Source organism: Diachasma alloeum, unplaced genomic scaffold (assembly GCF_001412515.2).
Source record: "Diachasma alloeum isolate Michigan unplaced genomic scaffold, Dall2.0 Dall_scaffold_00194, whole genome shotgun sequence".
In the NCBI taxonomy this organism is placed as follows: Eukaryota; Metazoa; Arthropoda; class Insecta; order Hymenoptera; family Braconidae; genus Diachasma; species Diachasma alloeum.
The window spans coordinates 408,197-428,210 of record NW_021680359.1 but is presented as its reverse complement, the minus strand read 5'-3'; the positions used below and the strand labels follow the sequence as shown (position 1 = coordinate 428,210).

The 20,014-nt window shown below is 36.1% G+C and overlaps 3 protein-coding genes across 12 annotated transcripts in view; 2 read left to right on the top strand and 1 right to left on the bottom strand.

Moving 5' to 3' along the window:
• Positions 1-239: 239 nt before the first annotated feature.
• LOC107048517 (tyrosine-protein phosphatase non-receptor type 1) lies at positions 240-6,411 on the top strand. Of its 7 annotated transcripts, none has more exons than XM_015271714.1 (6): positions 240-1,569; positions 2,832-2,981; positions 3,117-3,315; positions 3,617-3,719; positions 4,034-4,176; positions 6,122-6,411. In XM_015271714.1, the coding sequence occupies exons 1-6, from the start codon at positions 829-831 to the stop codon at positions 6,250-6,252; spliced, it is 1,467 nt and encodes a 488-aa protein (XP_015127200.1). In that variant the 5' UTR covers positions 240-828; the 3' UTR covers positions 6,253-6,411. The 7 variants fall into 7 exon arrangements, with proteins under 7 accessions (XP_015127200.1, XP_015127202.1, XP_015127199.1 ...); XM_015271716.1 differs by having other exon boundaries at positions 2,832-2,984; positions 4,034-4,144; XM_015271713.1 differs by having other exon boundaries at positions 2,832-2,984.
• Positions 6,412-6,767: 356 nt separating this feature from the next.
• On the top strand, positions 6,768-7,989 carry LOC107048467. Its single transcript, XM_015271636.2, has 3 exons — positions 6,768-7,325; positions 7,403-7,523; positions 7,596-7,989. The coding sequence occupies exons 1-3, from the start codon at positions 6,768-6,770 to the stop codon at positions 7,862-7,864; spliced, it is 948 nt and encodes a 315-aa protein (XP_015127122.1). The 3' UTR covers positions 7,865-7,989.
• The window catches only part of LOC107048516 (serine/threonine-protein phosphatase 4 regulatory subunit 1), a 65,290-nt gene continuing 53,252 nt past the window's right edge, over positions 7,977-20,014 (bottom strand). For all 4 annotated transcript variants that reach the window (XM_015271706.2, XM_015271707.2, XM_015271710.2 and 1 more), the window contains 9 exons: positions 18,751-18,863; positions 16,791-16,933; positions 16,274-16,420; positions 13,737-13,907; positions 11,957-12,249; positions 10,476-11,799; positions 9,401-9,677; positions 8,946-9,128; positions 7,977-8,472 (listed from right to left, as the gene is read on the bottom strand). In XM_015271706.2, coding sequence (XP_015127192.1) covers positions 8,429-8,472; positions 8,946-9,128; positions 9,401-9,677; positions 10,476-11,799; positions 11,957-12,249; positions 13,737-13,907; positions 16,274-16,420; positions 16,791-16,933; positions 18,751-18,863 — 2,695 coding nt within the window. In that variant the 3' untranslated portion in view covers positions 7,977-8,428. The remainder of the gene's footprint in view (positions 8,473-8,945; positions 9,129-9,400; positions 9,678-10,475; positions 11,800-11,956; positions 12,250-13,736; positions 13,908-16,273; positions 16,421-16,790; positions 16,934-18,750; positions 18,864-20,014) is intronic.

The following is a 20,014-nucleotide window of genomic DNA, read 5'->3' as shown; positions in this document are numbered from 1 at the left end:
CTATGTATTTTGGCATAGAAAATTCAAAAAAAAAAAAGTGAAATGGCCATTTAGGGTCGTTCCTCAACCCTTTTGTTTTCACCGCAGAGTCCAGAAAATTTTCTGACAAAAACATTTTTATTATTGGTGCTTTTGCAAACTCAGAACTGAAATGTATGCAATTGATAAATGAGTTTACTAGAAATACCAAAAGAGGGCGCCACGAATGATCTTATGATTCTTCCACTGTGGCCGGCTGAGCAAATGCAGACGCCTGACGCTCCTACGTTTCTGAACATCAACTCTTTTGTGACTCCACTCGCATTGTCAATTCTATGTGCATTTATACATAGGTAATAGTATACCAGTGGATTACCTCGACAAGCGTATTTCCTGGAAAAGAAGTGAATTAGTGAACGAATCCATCAGTCTCGTACACATGCCAGTGCTTCAACTCCATCTCCTAAAGAGTAAACCCTAAACCGTGCAAATTGAAGTGAACAGTTGAGTCAAACGGAGCACAATTTTTTTTGCGTAGAAAAGAATTGAATAACCTTACTAATACGAGTCTGTGCGCCGTCTGCCATAGTGACAAACTCATTTCCTTTTCCTTTTAAAAAAATCAGTGGAGAAATAATTATTACTTGGATCCATGGTAGCTCTCGTTGCACAATGACTCTCTGGTACTGAATTAGCTTCGTTCAACGGAATTTCAAGATTCCAATGAAGGGAGACAATTGATGGGAATTGGCGAAAAGTAGCGTGAGGGTGTTTAATACAAGTGTATGTGTTGATAAACATAATTTGTAGTGGTGAAAAGGAAGAGAAATCACAGTTTCACAAAGAAAAATGACAAACGAAATAAAACAGCCAGTTAGCAATCTCGAAACGGAATATCTGGAGATTAATTCAAAGAATGCATGGCCGATATTTTATCAGCAAATTCGGGACGAATGTTTTAAATTTAATTATACGTGCAATGAATCGAGAAAACCGAGGAATAAAAATCTCAATCGTTACAGAGATGTAGCGCCTTATGATCACACCAGAATTATTCTCCAAAGAGGATCTTGTGATTACATCAATGCTAGTTTCATCATGGTAGATCGTGCACACAGACATTACATACTGACTCAGGGACCTCTGCAAAGTACCTCTGGACACTTTTGGCTGATGGTGTGGGAGCAAAACTCCAAAGCTATCATCATGCTTAACAAAGTCATTGAGAAGGGTCAAGCTAAATGTGATCAGTACTGGCCACTGGAGACTTCGGAGGATCCGTCAATGACGTTCTTTAATGTTAACCTCAAAGTTGAATTTGTCAGTAGAACACAGGCACACGACTACACTACGCGAGTTTTGAGATTAACTGATTTAGATTCGCAAGAATCTAGGGAAATTCTTCATTTTCATTATACGACGTGGCCGGATTTTGGAGTTCCACAGAGTCCAACCGCGTTTCTGCAGTTTCTGAATGATGTGAGGAGGTCTGGAGCCCTTGACTGGGGTGTGGGATCACCGATTGTACATTGCTCTGCTGGAATTGGAAGATCTGGGACGTTTTGTCTTGTTGATACTTGTTTGATGTTGGTAAGTAATTTTTTCATGTTTTTCTCAGTTATTGAAATGAGCAAAAATAATTCGATCGTATTGCCGAATTATACGAAATATATTAGGGGAGGTTGGGGTAGAATGGACACTTTTGACTTTTTTTTCAAATGTTAATAACAGCTTGAAATATTGATGAAATTCAATAGTTTTTTTTTCAATGCAAAGAACATTTCTTTCCCTTTGTAATGAGCTTAAACTGAGCTCAATTGATAAATTTGTTTCTAAGTTATGAGTAATTTAAAAAAAGTTCAAAGTGTCCATTTTACCCCATCCTCCCCTACTCATAGTGACATCACAGTTTCTGAAAAGGCTGTTTGTAAGCTCTCCACCAACGTTGCATTAATGTTTACTAAATACTATGTACAAACTACAAAGCATAATTCCAGAAACTGTGGTATAAGAGAGAGAATTAAATAGCTTTTTTCAACGTCCAATACCTTAAGGGAGACTACTATGAGTTTTAAAAGTCGCGGAATATTGGAATGAAATTTCTCATACATTGAAGTTCGATTATATGTGTCTAAAAACGAATAATTAGTGCAAAAAATTAATTGTTTATTGTTCGTTTGCCCCGCAAACATTTAAAATGTTAAAAATAGTCCAGGGCCTTTTATTTTTTGAGTTACAGAGGTTTTTTCTTCAATATTTTTGAAAAAAGATGTGCAATAATAATTAGGAATTAGTTTTTTGAAATTCAACACCTACACAGCTAATTTTGCAATTTTTTAAATAAAAAATTGCAATATTCATGTAAAATAGCCGGAAATATGTTTCTAAAAGAATCTAAAATGTTTTTTAAATATTTTAAGGGTAATTTTTCCGTCTATTTTACATAAACGGCGCAAATTTTTATATTAAACAAATTTCAAAAAACTATTCTTAACCTTTTAGACGTCGACGGGGCAAACGAACACTAAACAATCATTTTTTTCACTAATTATTCGTTTTTAGACAGATAATCGATCTTCAATGCATGATAAATCTCACTCCAATAGCTCGCGACTTTTAAAACTCGTGGCAGTCTCCCCTTAAGGCTGGCCGAGTGAAATTGAAAGATTTTCTTCTCTTTCAAAGGCATTTTTTCATGCTTTACAATAAACTCTGACTCGTTCAAATTGTAGCATTGAGTTGGAAGAAATTAAACATTAAAGGAGACCCATTTTTGTGACTACATTATTCTTCAATCATTTATTCACCTGGCCTCCCATCAAATCAGCAATATCTCTTCATTCTACTTGCAGATTGAAAAGAATGGACTGAACTCTGTCAATGTCCGTGATGTTCTCGTGGAGATGAGGCGTTCGAGAGTGGGATTGATTCAGACCCCAGATCAATTGAGATTCTCGTATGCTGCTATCATTGAGGGATCCAGAGGGCTGCCATCTAACAACGTGGTAACTAATACCAGTTCACAGTGGACACATTGCTCTTAAACTTGTTGAAACATACAATTTAGTTTACCAGCAGTGTTCTACTGTGATGCTGCATCATGTTCGATGTTTCATATGTTCATTTGACAATTTCAGAATGGTGCAACGATCGAGAATCACTACGACATTGTGAACAACATTCACAACCTAGTGAATCAGAATAATGTGGAGGTGGAGGAGGAGGAAGAGGAGGAGGATGACGATGAACCACCGCCCCTGCCACCACCTCGAGGAGAGTCTCTCACCAGGAGCGTCATGTCGGATCAACTGAGCAATGAGTCGACTCCTGAAAATGGTCATTCTTACTCAAATTCTCCTATTCTATAGTGTTCAAAATTTCTGGTTGAAATTTCTGCAATACTCTTGGCTTCCACAGTGGATAGATCCACTGAAATTTGCAATGGAAATTGTAAATTTTATTACCTTTTCAGGAAAATCTGTAATTTTATGGCTTTTTTCGTCCTAAATCGAATTGAATGTCACTCTCCCGAAAATTACTAGTCAATTACTATTCATGAAATTTCAATTTTTTCAGTATACTAGCTAAAAACTTTGATAAAATATTAATACTGATGAATTTTGTTGTAACTGTTTAGAAATTGAGCCTCGCCCTCCGAATAAACCTCTACCCATGGAGCCAACACCGAAAATATCGAATTCACACAACAATGAAGATCATACACCTAACAGCTCTCATCCGTAAATATAAATTCCATTTTCTTTCCAAGAACAGGAAATTCCTGTATTCTAATGATAAAACGTAATAAGTCGAAAAACACATCTTTCTTAATTATGTACTTATCTCGGAATTAATTGATTTCAGCAGAAAATATCCCAAGTCTTTTCTTGTTGTTAAGGAAATTTTCCTCGTTGACATTTCATGCTACCATCATTATTCAAAATTGTTCGACTCATCATGTTTTATCATTTTATTAGCAATTTGTGCTTTACATTTTCCCAGAATAATTTTATTTGATTTTGTGGAATAATCGTTTGATGTCCTGAACTCCTAGGAACAACGAATTACGTCATCGTAATCAAGAGAAAAGGGAACGATTGGCTACGCAGGTGCGGGATATGAAACGACGACAGAAAGAGACGGAAGACTGGCAGAATTTCAAGAGGTCATTATTCAACCCAGTTACAATAGGAATAGGTAGCGTAATCATTGGTGGGGGTGTTATCGCGTTATGCAGTTATCTGTATGTCAGAGGGTAATACTGAGGAGAGCAGAGAACAGAACGGCAAAAAGAGAAAGAAAAATGATGAAAATTTATTTTTTATTCCTTCTGATTCATTTTTCCTTCTCAATTTAATGAATTAGGCTCAATCTTAAATATTGAGAGATCGTTAAGATTATTTGAATTTAATCAATTTATTCGAAATGATATTGTTTGTTCATAAAAGTATCAATTTATTTTTGAATTTACGATGAGCCCCAGGGTAACGTTACTCAAAAATAAAATTGAAGAGACACCAGAGAATTAATTCTAAGTAACAGAGAAATGATTGGAGTGTTCTTCGTATTTGTATTTTTGTATTCCAATACCATAAAAAAAAATGACAACAATGTCTAGAATATTTGGAGAGTGAAGAAACTCATGAATTTTCTTCACCCTTTGAAGGAAATCAACCCGATATTTTTTGCAATTGGTTCAAGAGTAAAGGACAACATTGGAGAAAAACAAAAACAAGACTTCGTAAAATGAAGAGAGAGATGTGTATTTTTTTAAATTTTTATATATCAATAACGCAATCCGTATGGCAGAAAACCGAAATTTGTACCCTGAAAACACATTGACTGAAATAATGGTGGTAAGTTTTTTCAGCATATATACCACGTCTTTCATACTTCTCTTCATAGTAATTGTTCTTGTTTAAAATTTTGAGAATAATCAATGAAGTTTATTCCCAAAAATTATTAGAATTTGCATGGGCCACCAAAATCTCTTCAGGGTATTAAATACTAAACATTATAGAAGGAGAGAAAAATAAGAAATGAATGAATTTAGAAATCTAGTAATCATCCTATTAATCCAGTAGATGAAACAATACATAAACTATGTAAATCTAGTTTTCAATTAATCGAGGTAAATCCACGTAAATGTTTTGTCCCTCCCTAAAGAATGGAGATGAATGAGTAATCGTCTAATTAATAATGTGAATGTATGGAGGGTTTTCTTTTTTTTTAGAAAAAGATGAATTATCTGTGGTAAAAAAAAACGAACCCAATGAAATATCTTGGTATATTCATTTCGTGCTATTCCTGACGTCCTAATTTAATGATCTAAAGAACGAGATTGAAACCGGAGTAACATTCCACCAGACACTATAAATCCCATACAAATGGACGTTAATTCATGAAAATCTCCCAGGAGTGTGAATCACTTTGCCCAGACGTCTTACATGTACAGAAACATTTTATTTACCTGACAAAAAGGCAAAAGAACCAATACAAGTCATCTGCTGTTGCATTCTTAGTGTACTTCACCTGATGAATCTAGACACGGTGCTAATAACAATTAAACATAAACAGGACAAGTGAATGGAAAAAAAAGAAGTTTAACAAGTGTATAATAAGTGCGAAAGAATTCAATAAGTATGAGTCAACGGACGCGTATCTAGATTTAAACCGGACAGAAATGATGAATCCTAATTTTATTACAAATCGAACCAGAATAAGAATCAACTAGAACCCAATAAAAAGAGAATAATTTACCCTCATTTGCTATTTTTTTGTACTCAAGACCGTTCACTTTCATCAATAATCCAGTAAACTTGAAAAAAGTGCCTATCATGGTTCTGATGAATGACTGTTGGTATTATAACACTAGAATCTGAATATACAGAAGTAAAACAGAGGAAAAAAACAAAACAGGTGTCATCATAAGAATTAAGAGAAGACGAGAGTGATGAGCCATCTGGAATTTCACGTTCTTTTCATATGAAATAAAATGAATTTTAAATACAGACGCGACATGAAATATTTATCTGTATTTGTATATTATTTTTCTTTGTCTTGTTTTGTTGCAAATTTTCTTTTCTCGTTTTTTTTCTATTTCAAAGCAAACAAGAGATCTTCATCTGGTACTTGATTTCAGATCAAAAAATGAAACAACGGAAACGAGCCCTGATACTGTTCACGAGGAGGCAGAATCTACGATATGAAAATAGACGTATTTACTTGGGATATAGTAAACACAAAACAGCTGCATATAAAACTTATAAATAAATTTTTCTCTTACAAACCACGAATTGATAATAATTTGCGTCGTTTTTTTTTCAATACTTGGTGTATCCGGGAGAAGAGGGAGAATTGTATATTAATTCAACAAAGGTTATCACCGATGTTTTTGATAATTTCAATAAATGCGCACTATTTAATACTAAATTTCAGCCACTCTATTCCATTTTCCTCACTCGATTTCTTTTTTTTTATTATCGAATTTGGAGCTGTCAACTCATTTAACCAACTTGAAGATCTATCTTCTCTCATTAGTAAAGGATCATTTTTATCTGATAATGAAACTATCGTTCATTACCTATACTTGGGTTTTTATCCTTTTGTCAACGGTGCTGTGCAAAACCCATCGATCCTCAAAAATACATAGAAATCATGGCAGACGCGCAATCAATTTCCAATCAAGGCATTACAGAAACAATTCGTTGTTGAGGAAGAAACGAGCTGACTCGTATTTCACGCAGAATCCGGTTAAAGAAGTGCAATCAATAATTTTAGCGGAGAGTATGAATAATTCAACGAGTTCAGGAATCTCAGAAACCCCAAGGAACGAAGTGCAGCTTGGAGAGTTGGCCAAAATCTTCGGAATAACCGAAAAAACCTCACATTTTACCAATTTCAATGATCTCGTGGATGCGGAGTCCTTTGAAAAACATGTTCGAGTTAAACGTGATAATCCAGACTTCAACGAAGTTATAAATCCAATTCCCGATGAACCTATTGAGTTACATCTCCAGAAAACTTCTATGGATGACGACAATTCGATATCAAAGAATCATTTCGAAGATGTTTACCCGGAATCTGCTGGACTAATCGACTACGACACACCACTCACTCGAGTTCTCAAAACAAAACGAGAAATAAGGAAAGAGTCTCTTCCGACGGCTGACAAAAATCTCGAGGGTACAAAGAGCAGGGAAGAACGCAAGAAAAGTTCCAACAAGATTGGTGACTTCAGCGATGTCCATGAGAATGAGTTAGTGAAGAGTAAATTGAATTTGAAAACGATACAAACTAGATCCATCGAGGAAGCCAAAGAGCTCGCTAGCAAATTAGTTGCCAAGGTTTTTTCTTAATTTATACGGAACTCACCTAACTTGTCTAATGTTTCCTCACTCCATACACTATTTTCCCCCTTCAGGTTAATGAAATTGAAAATTTAATGGATGGATCTTCATCATCATCTTCAGCCTCGTGGAATGAAACGAAGGCTCACGTGATGGGTCAAGTTGTGCGACCCGAGAGATTTGCTAATTATTCAGGTAAAGAATGACGAGAGAGAATTAAATTCCTGCAACAATTTAACAATTTTTTTCATTTTAAATCAAAGATAGCTAGAAATTCAAAGTCCACTCGATCGAGGAAAGCAAAAAGACGACACAGCAGAAGAGCCCACAGGCGAAACCATAGGAAAAAACGAAAATCCCACAGAAAATGGGATCGATGGAGTGATTGGAGCAGCTGCAGTGTAACTTGCGGCAAAGGTAGGCAAATACGATGGAGGCACTGTATTCGTGATTGTACAACAGCAGAGACCGAAATGGAGGAAAAAATATGTCAATTGCCTGCCTGTGCCCCTGGTAAATTCCTTGGTATCTTTTAACAATCAATTTTTATAGTATTATGTACTTATTATATAACTGTACTGTAGCTTCGGAGAACTCTTTTGAATAAGATTTTTAATAAGAATAATGATCATCCTTTACTCATTTGTTTGTTTTTCTTTTCTTTAATTTATTATCGTCTTCTCATTTCGAATATCAAATACAGATCGTATTGTACATAATATTGTTAAGCACACAATCTCACCACTATCGTCGTCACTTTCACAATATCAACGAGTGCCGGCTCTTCATCTTATTTATTTTTATTTTGAAAATCTTAAAATATACAAATTATCGTTTTGTTAAATCAATTTGTGGGTATAGGCGTTGTCCGTCCATTATTCACTTTTTTGTTTCCTCAATGGGGATAAATTATTCTTGGAAAGAACAGATCATCTGTTCCCTCATCACAATTTTTATTCACTCACTCATTTTGTGTCTTATCGGGAGAATGACAATTTTATATTTTCAAAGAAAATAATGCAGTTTTCATAATTGAAAATTCACTGGGCATTATTACTGTATTGACATTGGTGGTTTTCTCTTCTTTTTTTGGAATTATTTCATTGATCACTGTGATACAATAATTCTTCTTCATTTATACTGGCTGAAAATAAAATAACAAAAACATAATAATCAACGAACGAGATGGAATTCCCAGTGCTTTGCAGATTTAGTTATTTATATATATATATAAGTTTTATTAATTGGCAGTAAAAAATTGCGCTCTACCGCATAACCAGGGACATGGGTCACTAACCCTGGAGGTTCTATTATTTTTCTCTTTTCATAAAAAATTGAGCTCAAATGATCTTACGTGCGTGATAAAAATTGCGTTGACTTGTTCAATTTTTCAATCCATTATCTTCACCTTCAAATAAGAAAAAAAGGAAATTCGCTAGACTTATCGTTGTCTTTTTTGTTTTAGTATATTAAAAGAGTAAAAACTGAGGCGAATTTGTATAACAACGTTAATCAAGAATGTATGTTCATCTGTCACTATAATGTATACACTTTGTTTGTTATAGTTCTTTCGTGGTTTCTTCCTCATTACAATGACTTCCATATAAAATCACTTACCCGTCCCTACTTTGATACTACTACTAAATCCAAGAGGCATTACATAAGTTTCCTCCTCGGACGATTTTCCTAGGTATTTGCCAGCAACACCACCGGCTAGCATTCTCACGTCTCTGTCTGGATCTTGGCGTAGTACTCGCACCTTCTCATTGATCTTCTCAGCTTGTTCTGGCCCCAAAGTATCTGTTGGAAAAATCACAATAATTAATCAAATGGAATTTTGGGAACTCGATAATATTTAATTTTTTTTTAAACTCTCAGACATAAAAAAGATATCTTGGCATTTTGTCCTTATTCAAGATTCTACGTTTGACTTGAATCGTTTTACTTTTAGTACTGAATGAAAAAATTGAAAAATTGCCTTTAATCAAGACAATTTAGAAAATCAACAATTTCAAAACCTATTCAACAGAAACTCCTCTTTAAGAAAGGATAGGCAATAAACAAATACTTACTTATTATCTTGAACACCTGCGTCGTGAGTGTTCTCACAACAGACAGTCTGACATTAGGAACAACGTCTGAGGAAAGGCTCAAAAGACAGGGCAGCAATTCCATGGAGAATCTCTCTCCAGAAATAGCTTCACTGGATAAGAGTGACGAACAGAGTAGTGCATAAGTCTGTCGATAAGTCCACCTACTCGAATTGGCAGTCAACATCATTCTGAGTTCCTGAATAATCGCTGTGACGAGCTCGTCATCAGTAGACAGATACGAGATAATCTGTGTCACCTGAAACACCGAATCAAACATGAATACATCTGCAAACACAGTCCCAACACCATTAGAAAATTATTCCTAAAACTTCAATTTAGAAATCTTGAAATTTTGAACAATAACTAATTTGAAAGAAATTTCCAAATGTGTTGTTACGGAAAAAAATCTATTAATTTCTGGCAGCTATTGCTGTGAATTTTAATGTGATGTTTGATTTAGACAATGAATTTGACTCAAGCTGTTATTCAAAGTTTAATTGCCACTATCTCTTGAATAGGAAACTTGCATGAAACTCAATTCTTTATAATTCCCCTATTCACACATTTCTCGTAACATAGGGATAGCTAAATGACGAAAAGTATGGAGAAATATTGCCCAGATGTCTTATGATAATTAATTGAAAATTAGGCGTTTTCGAGGCCATTTTTTTGGCCATGACGTCATGAAGACGGTCAGGCAACGCTTTATTGGACGAAAAAGAAGAGAGTGGGGAATTGTCGTCCTCCGTTGGCCAAGGCGCACCTCAAGATTGGGTTAGTTTGGCTCGAGCCATTCTGTGATTGGTCCAGCACTCGACCATCTGTGACATCATTAGCGATTTCAAAGGGTTTGAAAGTTTCAACTTTCGACAATTAACTATTAATTAATGAGCAATATTTGTGAGCAAACGTTTGTGAATGAAAAATAAATTATTCATGTCCCAACCTTGAGATTAGAAAATTAAAAAAAAATCATGTAAGTTCCCTATTGCAAAAAAATTTCTAACAGTGAAGGATTTAGGATCAGTCTCAGGGAATCTAATTCGATATTCACCAATGCGAGAGCCATATGTCGAACAGCAGCAACTTTGTCAATAAGCAGTGGGAATGATAATGGAGCAATGTAGGTAGAAACATCCTGAGTACTGTAAAGTGGAATAGTCTCGAGCAATCGTCTAGCGACTTCCTCCCTAAATCTCCAATTCCACTCATTCCACTCGTTGTCCCGCGTGAGAAAACCCTTTAGTCTCGGTAAAAATTGACACCTGTCAGCTGGTTTGAGAACCTTGAGAAACGTCGCAAGATGCTTGAGGGCGCCTATCCGTACTTCATCAAGATCCTTTATGAAGCCATCATAAATCGGCATAAGATCCTGTGCAGACATCTCTTCACCGAGTATCATAGCAACCTCATGAATACTCGATGCCATAGTTCTTCTCACTTTGTACTCCCTCGCATCTGACAAATAACCATAGGCAGCCTTCAGCATTCCCCAGTTCTCTCTACCAAGTGTCAAAACAACAGCAGGAAAGTAAAATGCACAGAAACGCGGAATTTCAGCACTACTCAAATTCCACCAGGCCTCTGGATTCGCCATTGATACAAAAAAGTCAATTAACACCTGTGGTACGATTGTTTGACTTCCAACATTACTGACACTTTTGTTAATTGGATGCTGCTGTTTTTCACAAAAACTTACTTCTGATGATGTATTAACTGACACATCAATCGTCTCATTCAAGTCCCTTGACTCTGGTGATGCCTGATTATTCACGGCAATTTCATTGCTATCACTTTCACTAGATTTTTGAGACATATTGTCCACCTCACTACTATTGTCATTTACTACTACTACTACTACTGCCTCTGGACACTCATTCTGTTTATCTTCTAATTCTGGTTTCTGTGATTGATTCACCTGATTTTTTTTACCATCCTCGGGAATTGTTACTTCTATTACTGGTATGTTACCGTCATTCGATGTATCATTTTGGTCCTCGATTTTAGAAGATTCTGAGTTTGTTTCTGTGGATTTGGCCCCTTCACTCGCTGCTTTAACTAATTCATCGTCAAGGGGCAAACCAGGGGGGATGTAGTAGTAGAGAAATGGACTGAACTGATTTGGATCGTCAGTTGATAAACCGCCATCTATTGTTTGTTCGTCTACTTTCACAATTGCATTGAATTCTTTAATCATTTCGCCGAATTTTTCTCTTGACTCATCGTACTTCTGCTTCGTGGGTGCTTTGCGAGCTGTTATATTCCTTTGATTCGATACTGAGAGTGGAGAATTGAGCATTTCGGAATTGTTGTCGTATTCCTCGTCGGCGGAGGATTTACAGGCTGCTGATGACTCTGCCGATCCGGAAAATGATATCCTGAAAATTTTCGATTTCATGAACAATTGTTTTTCTTCTTATCTGTCCTAGGCTTTCCAGCACGTCAAGCATTTGGCAAAACAATAATTGTGGAGATTTTGTGAAAAATAAAAGGGGTTGGAAGGGTGAAAATAAAAAAAAATATGCGCATACATACATGTTATACCTGAGCTCGGTACCATGTTGATCCGTTAATACAAGTTCACCATACTGATTGTACGCAAAACCAGTGAATTGTTTTGCAAATGTTGAGATGAAAGGTCCCAGTATTTGGTATGCTGATAATCTGACCCACTTCGACTCATCGTCAAGAAAGTTGGCAAGTATTGGTGATAGGGTGCTACGACGATGCTCAAGTGATACGCAGCAAGCTATTGATACCATCACTTCGGCACAGGATTTTCGGACTGTCCAAATTGGGTCTTTGCAGAGGGACACGTATATTGGGAGCTAAAATAATTAGAAAGAATTCTAGAAATTTCATGAACTAATTAGTTTCTTTAATTAATGCTTCCAAAGTAAAAATTTTGCTTTTGAAAGGAAGAAATTGCAAATGGATAATTTATCGTAGCAAATGATGATCTGACAGCCACGTGTTAGTATGAATTATTCATTTGCAATTTTCTCCCTGCACGGAGAAAATATAAAATTAAAAATTACAATGTGAACATAGTAATCGAGGACCATACTGAAACAACTGTAAAATTTGATTTGTCTTGAACGAATTTTTACTCGTGCCAAATTAAATTTTACTTTTATTCTACGGCTTTCTACTATACCGACTCGTAATTTTTACCATGTTCAACAGTAAATTTTGAGTGTATTGTGTATGATCCTCGATTACTATGTTCCCACAGTAAAAAATAATTTTCTATTTTTTTCGTGTGTTTGATTTATTTGTCAATGTTAACTTTCGAATGAAAACCTTGTATTTGATTAATTTTTCGATTTTGTAATTTTGATTGCAAATGGTCTAGAATGTTATGAAATGTCAATAAATTATGTTTTTAGGATCATGTCTGTATATGACAATTTGAGTTTTTAGTGATTAGTTTTTAGAAAATTCACCATAAATAATAGAAATTTGTAGATAAAAGTCTGAAATTTTGATCATTGTAGTTATGATTGAACTCAACTTTGGCGCGCCATTTCAACCCGATCGGTCCAGTAGTTCCTGAGATATAACAACTTGTTTAAATTTTGTTTTTTATCAATATTTGAAAAACTACTGCACTGGTTTCAATTTTTCTTTCTTCAAAATAGTCGCCTCGATGGCCTCCATCTAGACCAATGGAGATATATATCCCCGTTAATACAGAGTTTGGAGATATTGTTTTTCCGTTTTTAATGAAAAATTTTTACGCACTATAACTAGATAAAAAAAATGGAGATATAGAGTTGAAATTTGGTACGCTTCTAACTTTTATAACATAAAAGGTTAGTATTTTCGATGGGGGCAATCGGTCGAGCGGTTTCGGAGATATGTAACTTTTTGTATAAATCTATTTCATTAAAAGATTGAGTATCTTCCTGTAGACGCCCTGTAGCATGTGGTTACGGTTGGATGCCTGTCACAACAAGGAATTGCTACGAATCCATTTGGAAGCTTACTACCAAGGGAATTGGTAGGAATAAAGGAAAGAAAAAGACTAATAACGCAAAAAGTCTCGAATCCCTGCTTGTTTTCGACTTTTTTTTATTGTACTTTCATAATGCTTGAGGACTCCTGCGTAATGTAAGATTAAATTTCAGCGTGGAAATATTTTATATTTTACAGTAACAAATGAAAAGCAAAAAACAATAAAGATAACATTTGCAACATAACATAATCGGGCTTTAATTTAGAAATTATTTTCTGTTTCGTCCTGAATTCATTCAATTATGACTAAAGAAATCGAAATTGATTAAATTTCATAGGAGTTAGTCAATGATCTTACCAATTTTTCATAAATCGTCTCCTTGGCCATAGAAACCGAAAACTCGCCAAAGTGTATAGCACAGAGTTTTCTGAAGAAGAAATTTTCATCGCAACATAGCGACAGGTATCTTTTCAGAAACAGTCTCTCGGCTGTCGCGGGATCAAGTAGTGGAGCAACCTTGCTCATACCCTAAGGAAGAATAATTGAAGTTGAATTTGTATTCCTTAGTGATAATTCTCCGTTGATTAAGAAAAAAAAGTTTGTTATAGGATGATTTCATTACAAGAGGAACGAAGTAGGACTGCTGATGAGATTGATCGTACTGTATCGCTCATCAAAGCTGGCTGTGATATGCATTCACAAAATCGCCACATCACAACCACTCTGACGGGCAAAACGGCCGATATTTTGATGTTGTGAAAGGATCCGCAAATCAAAGGTTCATTAATAAATACATTGAGAAAAAATCATCAAATGTTTCATCTTATGCTACAGATAATGGAATTATCTCGAAAGTCATGAACTTCGAGACAGAATGTCTTAAAACATTTTATATAGGGAATTCATTAAGCTACAAAATGGGTGTCCAGATAGTTTGTTCCGAAAGCACCCATTGGTATACTTTAACGCCATTCGGCACTGCATTTTCTTGACAAAATACCCTATTTCACACTCTGGAGTCTTCATTTTGCGGCACATGCAGTGAGATTTCGCATTAAGACTTCACCTAGAGAAATTATAATCACCACATTCTAATTACACGACATACATATTGAATTATACTAAAATTCGAGGTGCCGGGTTCAACACTCGAGCGGATAGAATGGTGCGATCTAATCATTTCAAGTCTGAATCAGACTTTGCAGTATAGCCAAAACCGAGTCAGATCGATGTAAAATGACGATAAAAAAAAATATACTAAATTATCATGTGCCATTCTAATTCTATATCGTGTGATCTAATTTTCACATTGTACAATTCAAACGTGTGAATGTTTAATTTAGGGTGTGTAATTTGACATGCACAATTCAAGGATGTGCAATTGAAGAGAAATACAGAATCCATGAAACGCGACCCGGATTAATCAAATTATACATGTTGAAAAACTCACAACAAATTGAACATTTGCAAGTTTGAGTTACAAAATGTGGAATTCAGATTGCAGAATGTGTAAATGGTTGCAAATACATTTCAATGTAATAGAATTTAATATGTATATTGTTGAATTAGAATGTGAGTATAATTTCTGTTGGTAGGGTCGCAATCCAAAGCGTCAAGTGTGCCACAAAATGGTGGGAATCCATTATGTATAACAGGTCGCTTTGCCGAGAGTATGCTGTGTCGGTATTAAAGTACACACATTGATTACTAAATGGTCACACTGACGATTGCCCAATCAACAGTGATATCAGGCCCACTTATTACATTTTACCACTTCATTTCAGAAATAGTAAGAATAGATAGGTAGTCCAACGACATCCAGGGTGTCTAGTGGAACATATCAAACATAACATGTAAAAAATTCTAAGCAATAAAATATCAGCATTAAAAATCGGAATTCTGCATTATTGCTCGCTTTTGTTGATAACTATTGAATTGTAGATGCCGCGACGCTCATCAAAGCTGGCTGTGATATGAATAAACATAACACATACAACAGCCACTCTGTGAGCGACGCAACTATCAATGTTCATCCGTCCTCGTCTTTCTCTGCGGCTGCCCAATTTTGCAAATTTATTAAATTTTTTCTTTTCTCATCCTGGCTGACGTTAAAAACGGCGATCCAACTTGTCAAAAATGGCTGTGATATGAGAGTAAACAACACGTCACAACCATTTTGACGATTGGATCGCGTTTCCTCCTTGCGGAGTATTTTCCTCCCTTGGGGTTCGTTGCGAAAAAGAAAATTATGATGAAAAAACGAATACAGAGAAATTCCCCTCCTTTTTCCTCTATCGTTAGTTTCGATGTGAATGAATTGTAGAAGAGTTCTACGAGCCGACCTCATCAAAGTGGCTGTGATATGACTGATAACATTCCACAACCAATTTGATGTACCGGACCGCAAACGATTTCCAAAAATTTCCTGAAAAAAATAGTCAAGATTGCTCTACGATGTTCACCATTAAAAAAAATATAAACACACCCTGGTTGACATTGGACACAATTTTGCTCATCAAAGCTGGCTGTGATAGTCAAAAATCTATAACAAACCAGCTTTGATGGTAAAAGCATGCCCTCGCCTTCAATTTCCATTCCTAAAATAAACAAATTGCTCCTGCAAGTGGTAAATTCATGGAATAATCCAATACGAGTGAAGTAAATAAATAAAAAATAACAAAATTAATGACAAACGTGAAAATACGAACGCCACATGAAAGACAAGGTAGTGAGACGCGAAGTGTCGCAAGAACATCTCACTACCCATGTCTTTCACCCAGAATCCGTCATTATCTACACTCTCGTTCACAGATAGCAATGAAAAATTGATTGATCATCTCAGTTAATCATTGATCAAATGAAAAATCATGGAATAATAAATGTTGGAAACTCACATCAATGGCAAGTGTGACGTATTCAAGTTTAGCTGGTTGCTGCCCCATCATTAGGAGGGTAGGCGCCAAGACGAATACAATGGAGTCCTTGTCCAGGAGACCACGTTCGATGAGCGTGAGGAGGGCTGTGTGGGTGGAATTTCGTACCTATAATTTGTCGTAATTTTATTTCCTTCGCTTGGAAAAACTGGGATAATTAAGATTTACTGATGAACTTTCTTTGAATCTAAGGGATATAGAAGTCCCTTCAAGAAATGCTTTCATAGAAATTACGTTATCCCCCTAAAATTTACATATATTTTACAAAAATTGATTTCAAAATTGAATTGACGATTTTCGTTGTGGCAATTTCAGTTATTTTTGTACGAGATAAAATCTTGAATCAAGAACCTATCATCACTGATTTTATTAATATCTCACCTAGTCAAACAAGAATATCATTATTCAATCAAGTATAAAAATTCTTGAGTTGGATTTTTTCCCCTCTTATTTGAATGAATTCTTAATATCAATTAACCTGTTGATCCTCATCATGAAGGAAGGTTGCAATTAAATGAATCAAATGATTCGATAAAACATTGCCAAATCTTTCAGGCGCCTCCTGGCATATCATCGCCACATGCGGCAGCTGTTCGATAAGTTCCAGTCTTACGATAGCATCTGGAAAAAAAAACATTTTTAATGAATAAATACATCGAGCAATGTCCCAGAATATTTGCTTTGATTCAATTCTGCCAACATTTTTGTAATAGCGGCAAATTTTATAGTTTTCATTGTAATAAATGCATAAATTCATAAGTACAAATTCATAAGTCATTCCTGGAAGTGAACACAGGTCTACAACTTTCTCTGGCTTGCCAGTTTTCGAGTATTTATGTTCCAAGTCCGAAAAAATTTCTTATATTCTAGGTAAAAGGACTCGAGGGATTTCCGAGAACCAGTTCACTCTTCACGCTCTCACCTTCTCACTGCACTCAACGCCGAAGAAGGAATTCGGTGTGTAAATTTTACGCGGGAAACCATGACTGAACTGAACTTATATTTCACGAGTTTTTCAAGAAAATTAGTTAAAGATTGATTTCAGCAATCTTTGATCGAAATAATTGATTTTAAAAATACAAGAAGTGCGCGCACCACTCAAGTCTCGAGCGTTCGCTTCGAACGCGTGGATACAACTGATTGAAAAATGCATCTTTCACAAGAAAAATTAGTTCCAGGAAGAAGCTAAAATGGGGAAGGGCCTCATCCCCACCCCCGAAAAATTTCCTTCATCACTCTACTGAAAGGGAAGGCTACAATTTGGGGCGATCGGGGCGCAGTTGTCTCCCTTCAATCTCCTCAACTCCCGACTTTTTTCTTCCTCAAACCCCCGCACTCCTCTCCACAAATTTCTTTAAGCAAAAGGAGCAGAAGGCAACATGTGCTGGCTCATTACTGGTTTTTTCTATTTTCCCTCTCTTCCCCCATTCACTGAAAAACCCAAATCTACTGACTAGGCGCGCGTGTCTAGATTGAGGGGTGAGGGCGGGAAAAGCTGGCGTTTTCATCATGAACTGTTGGCGCGTGTTAGACCCCAAGATGATCCTTGATCTTTTGAGGAAGTCGAATATACGACTGCTGTTTGGGCTGCAGTTGCTGACGATCTATCACTATGTCTTATCTTTCACTTCCTCTTTACTTGAAGGGAACCCAAGGGCCCCCTCATAAAGAACTAAAAATAAAAAACCGACATCTCGTCCTCTTCCCCCTTAATCTGTTCCTAGTTCGACTGATGACATGTGATGAAATCAAAGTCAATCCACAATATCATATTTCTCTTGTAACCATAAACTATCGTGTAGAGGCATTTCTGCCCCCCTTTTTTTTTCTAAATATAACATGCTTGCCAATTTATGACTTTTATCAGAAGTTTTGCCGGTGAGGTTTGTGGGAATGTGCTTATTTAAAGAATCAATGCTGTTTCCTTCGAAAAGAAAAATACATCCGAGTGATGTTTAATAATAAAAATAGGAAGACTAAAGAGCATTGCAAGTTCGTGGGGGTTCAGGCTTTAAAAATAAATTCCCCCCATTTCTCTGGTTTGACTCATTCTTAGATGCCAGGGTGTCTCACTTCCGGTGACAAAGATACCCCCGAGACACTGGACCCGTCAAGAAGCTTTCTCTCATCCCTTCTACCTACAATAATTTCAAACTGCAGCGAGAGAATATCTATAATGCGCTTTTGAGAAACTTCATTCGAGCAATTCGACAAATTATTGAATATTCATTGCTCGAGAATGCGCAAATAGTGTAATTCAATTGTTCTCCTCATGAGAAAATTGAATTGTGCAGGAAAATGTGAGGAAAATCAAGCGAAATACAGTGCAATGGCAACAATAATGAAGGATTTTGTCCATTTGTCATTAATTTCCAATCCTCACTGATAAAACTACGAGAACAAGCAAGAAAAACCAGAAAATTGTTATATTGACTCACCTGTGTCGTTAACCAACTTGTGAACGGGCTGCATCACCTCGGAGACGTTGAGCCACGTGCAATGATCGACGGCATTTCGAAAAATATCCACCAAAATTCGGCCTACCAATTGTCTGTAACAGAACAAATGAAAAAATTGTGAATAAAGCATTCGAAATTGTGATTTTTTTTTCATCAATGTCCAATTAAATTGACCTTATTGAATATTTTTAATGAAAAATGATAGAATTTGATGATTCTTTTATCCTCCCCCACCCTCATTTTAAAACGTGGACGGGGCGAGTTGGTATGTTAGAACGTCTTATATGTGACTGTTGAAGAGGGTGACTGGATTGAAAAAGTGGGGGAAATACAAGCGAGGGACTCGCGAAGCCACGCGGTATCATTGGCCACAGTGGCCGCCACGCGGTTGAATAGTGGGGCACAAGTGGGGGAGTTGAGCCGACACTACTCGCCGACGACTGTGGCGCGCTCCAGCGTCGCGACGCCACGCCCACGACACCCGCGCAAACATGGCCGCGTGTAGGCCGTATGTACCCACCGAAAATGCGCGGGACACACTTCACCATATATTATACACATATGTACTCTCTACATATCGGGTATATAGACGTATAAACCCTGACTACATCCCGGGTTAAATGACAGAGAGGGCGGAAAATGGGGCCTTCAACGAAATATAGGCTATTTCGTACCATATATAGAATGGAGTAGGTGTAAAGACACATTTCCCGGATTTTTTTTCCTCCAGGGATGATGTATTTTACAGCCACAACAATTTTATTACCCTCAGGGAGACTTTAAATTGGGGAAGAATAATATTCATAGATTTTTAAAGCTACTCTTTTGTATTGAGAATGCTATTTTCATTGAACTAAAAATTAATTACTGTCGTAATGTTATTCTGAGAATGAAAAGGGCAAAAACAACTCATTCAATCATTAGTGGTGAATGTAAATTTTGGTGCCTTGTATGATTGCATTCTATCAAATATTTCAATCGAACGATAATATCGTAAAAAATTGTTTTTCCATTGCAATAATAAAGTGAATAAATTACTATTTAGAAATTATTTTCCGTCTGGAAACAAAAAATTCACGGCGCCGTTTCTATATCAAAATTTTTTCATTACAAATTTGTAATTGATGCAGATTATATCCTCTTTTTGCTATTGAGGCAAATTGCAGTTGAAGTAAGCTACTTTCCCCTTTTTCAAATATTATGGGCATCTGAATCTTTTGAAATTCAACTTCTGAGATGCTAC

Excerpts from the sequence above, each read along its gene's own strand:
- LOC107048517 (XM_015271711.1), top strand. The coding sequence starts at position 829 with ATGACAAACGAAATAAAACAGCCAGTTAGCAATCTCGAAACGGAATAT. Across the intron at positions 3,720-4,033 it reads ACACCTAACAGCTCTCATCC|GAACAACGAATTACGTCATC; the intron begins GTAAATATAAAT and ends CTGAACTCCTAG. Across the intron at positions 4,177-4,645 it reads CCCAGTTACAATAGGAATAG|GAAATCAACCCGATATTTTT; the intron begins GTAGCGTAATCA and ends CACCCTTTGAAG.
- LOC107048467 (XM_015271636.2), top strand. The coding sequence starts at position 6,768 with ATGAATAATTCAACGAGTTCAGGAATCTCAGAAACCCCAAGGAACGAA. Across the intron at positions 7,326-7,402 it reads CTAGCAAATTAGTTGCCAAG|GTTAATGAAATTGAAAATTT; the intron begins GTTTTTTCTTAA and ends TTCCCCCTTCAG. Across the intron at positions 7,524-7,595 it reads GAGATTTGCTAATTATTCAG|CTAGAAATTCAAAGTCCACT; the intron begins GTAAAGAATGAC and ends AATCAAAGATAG.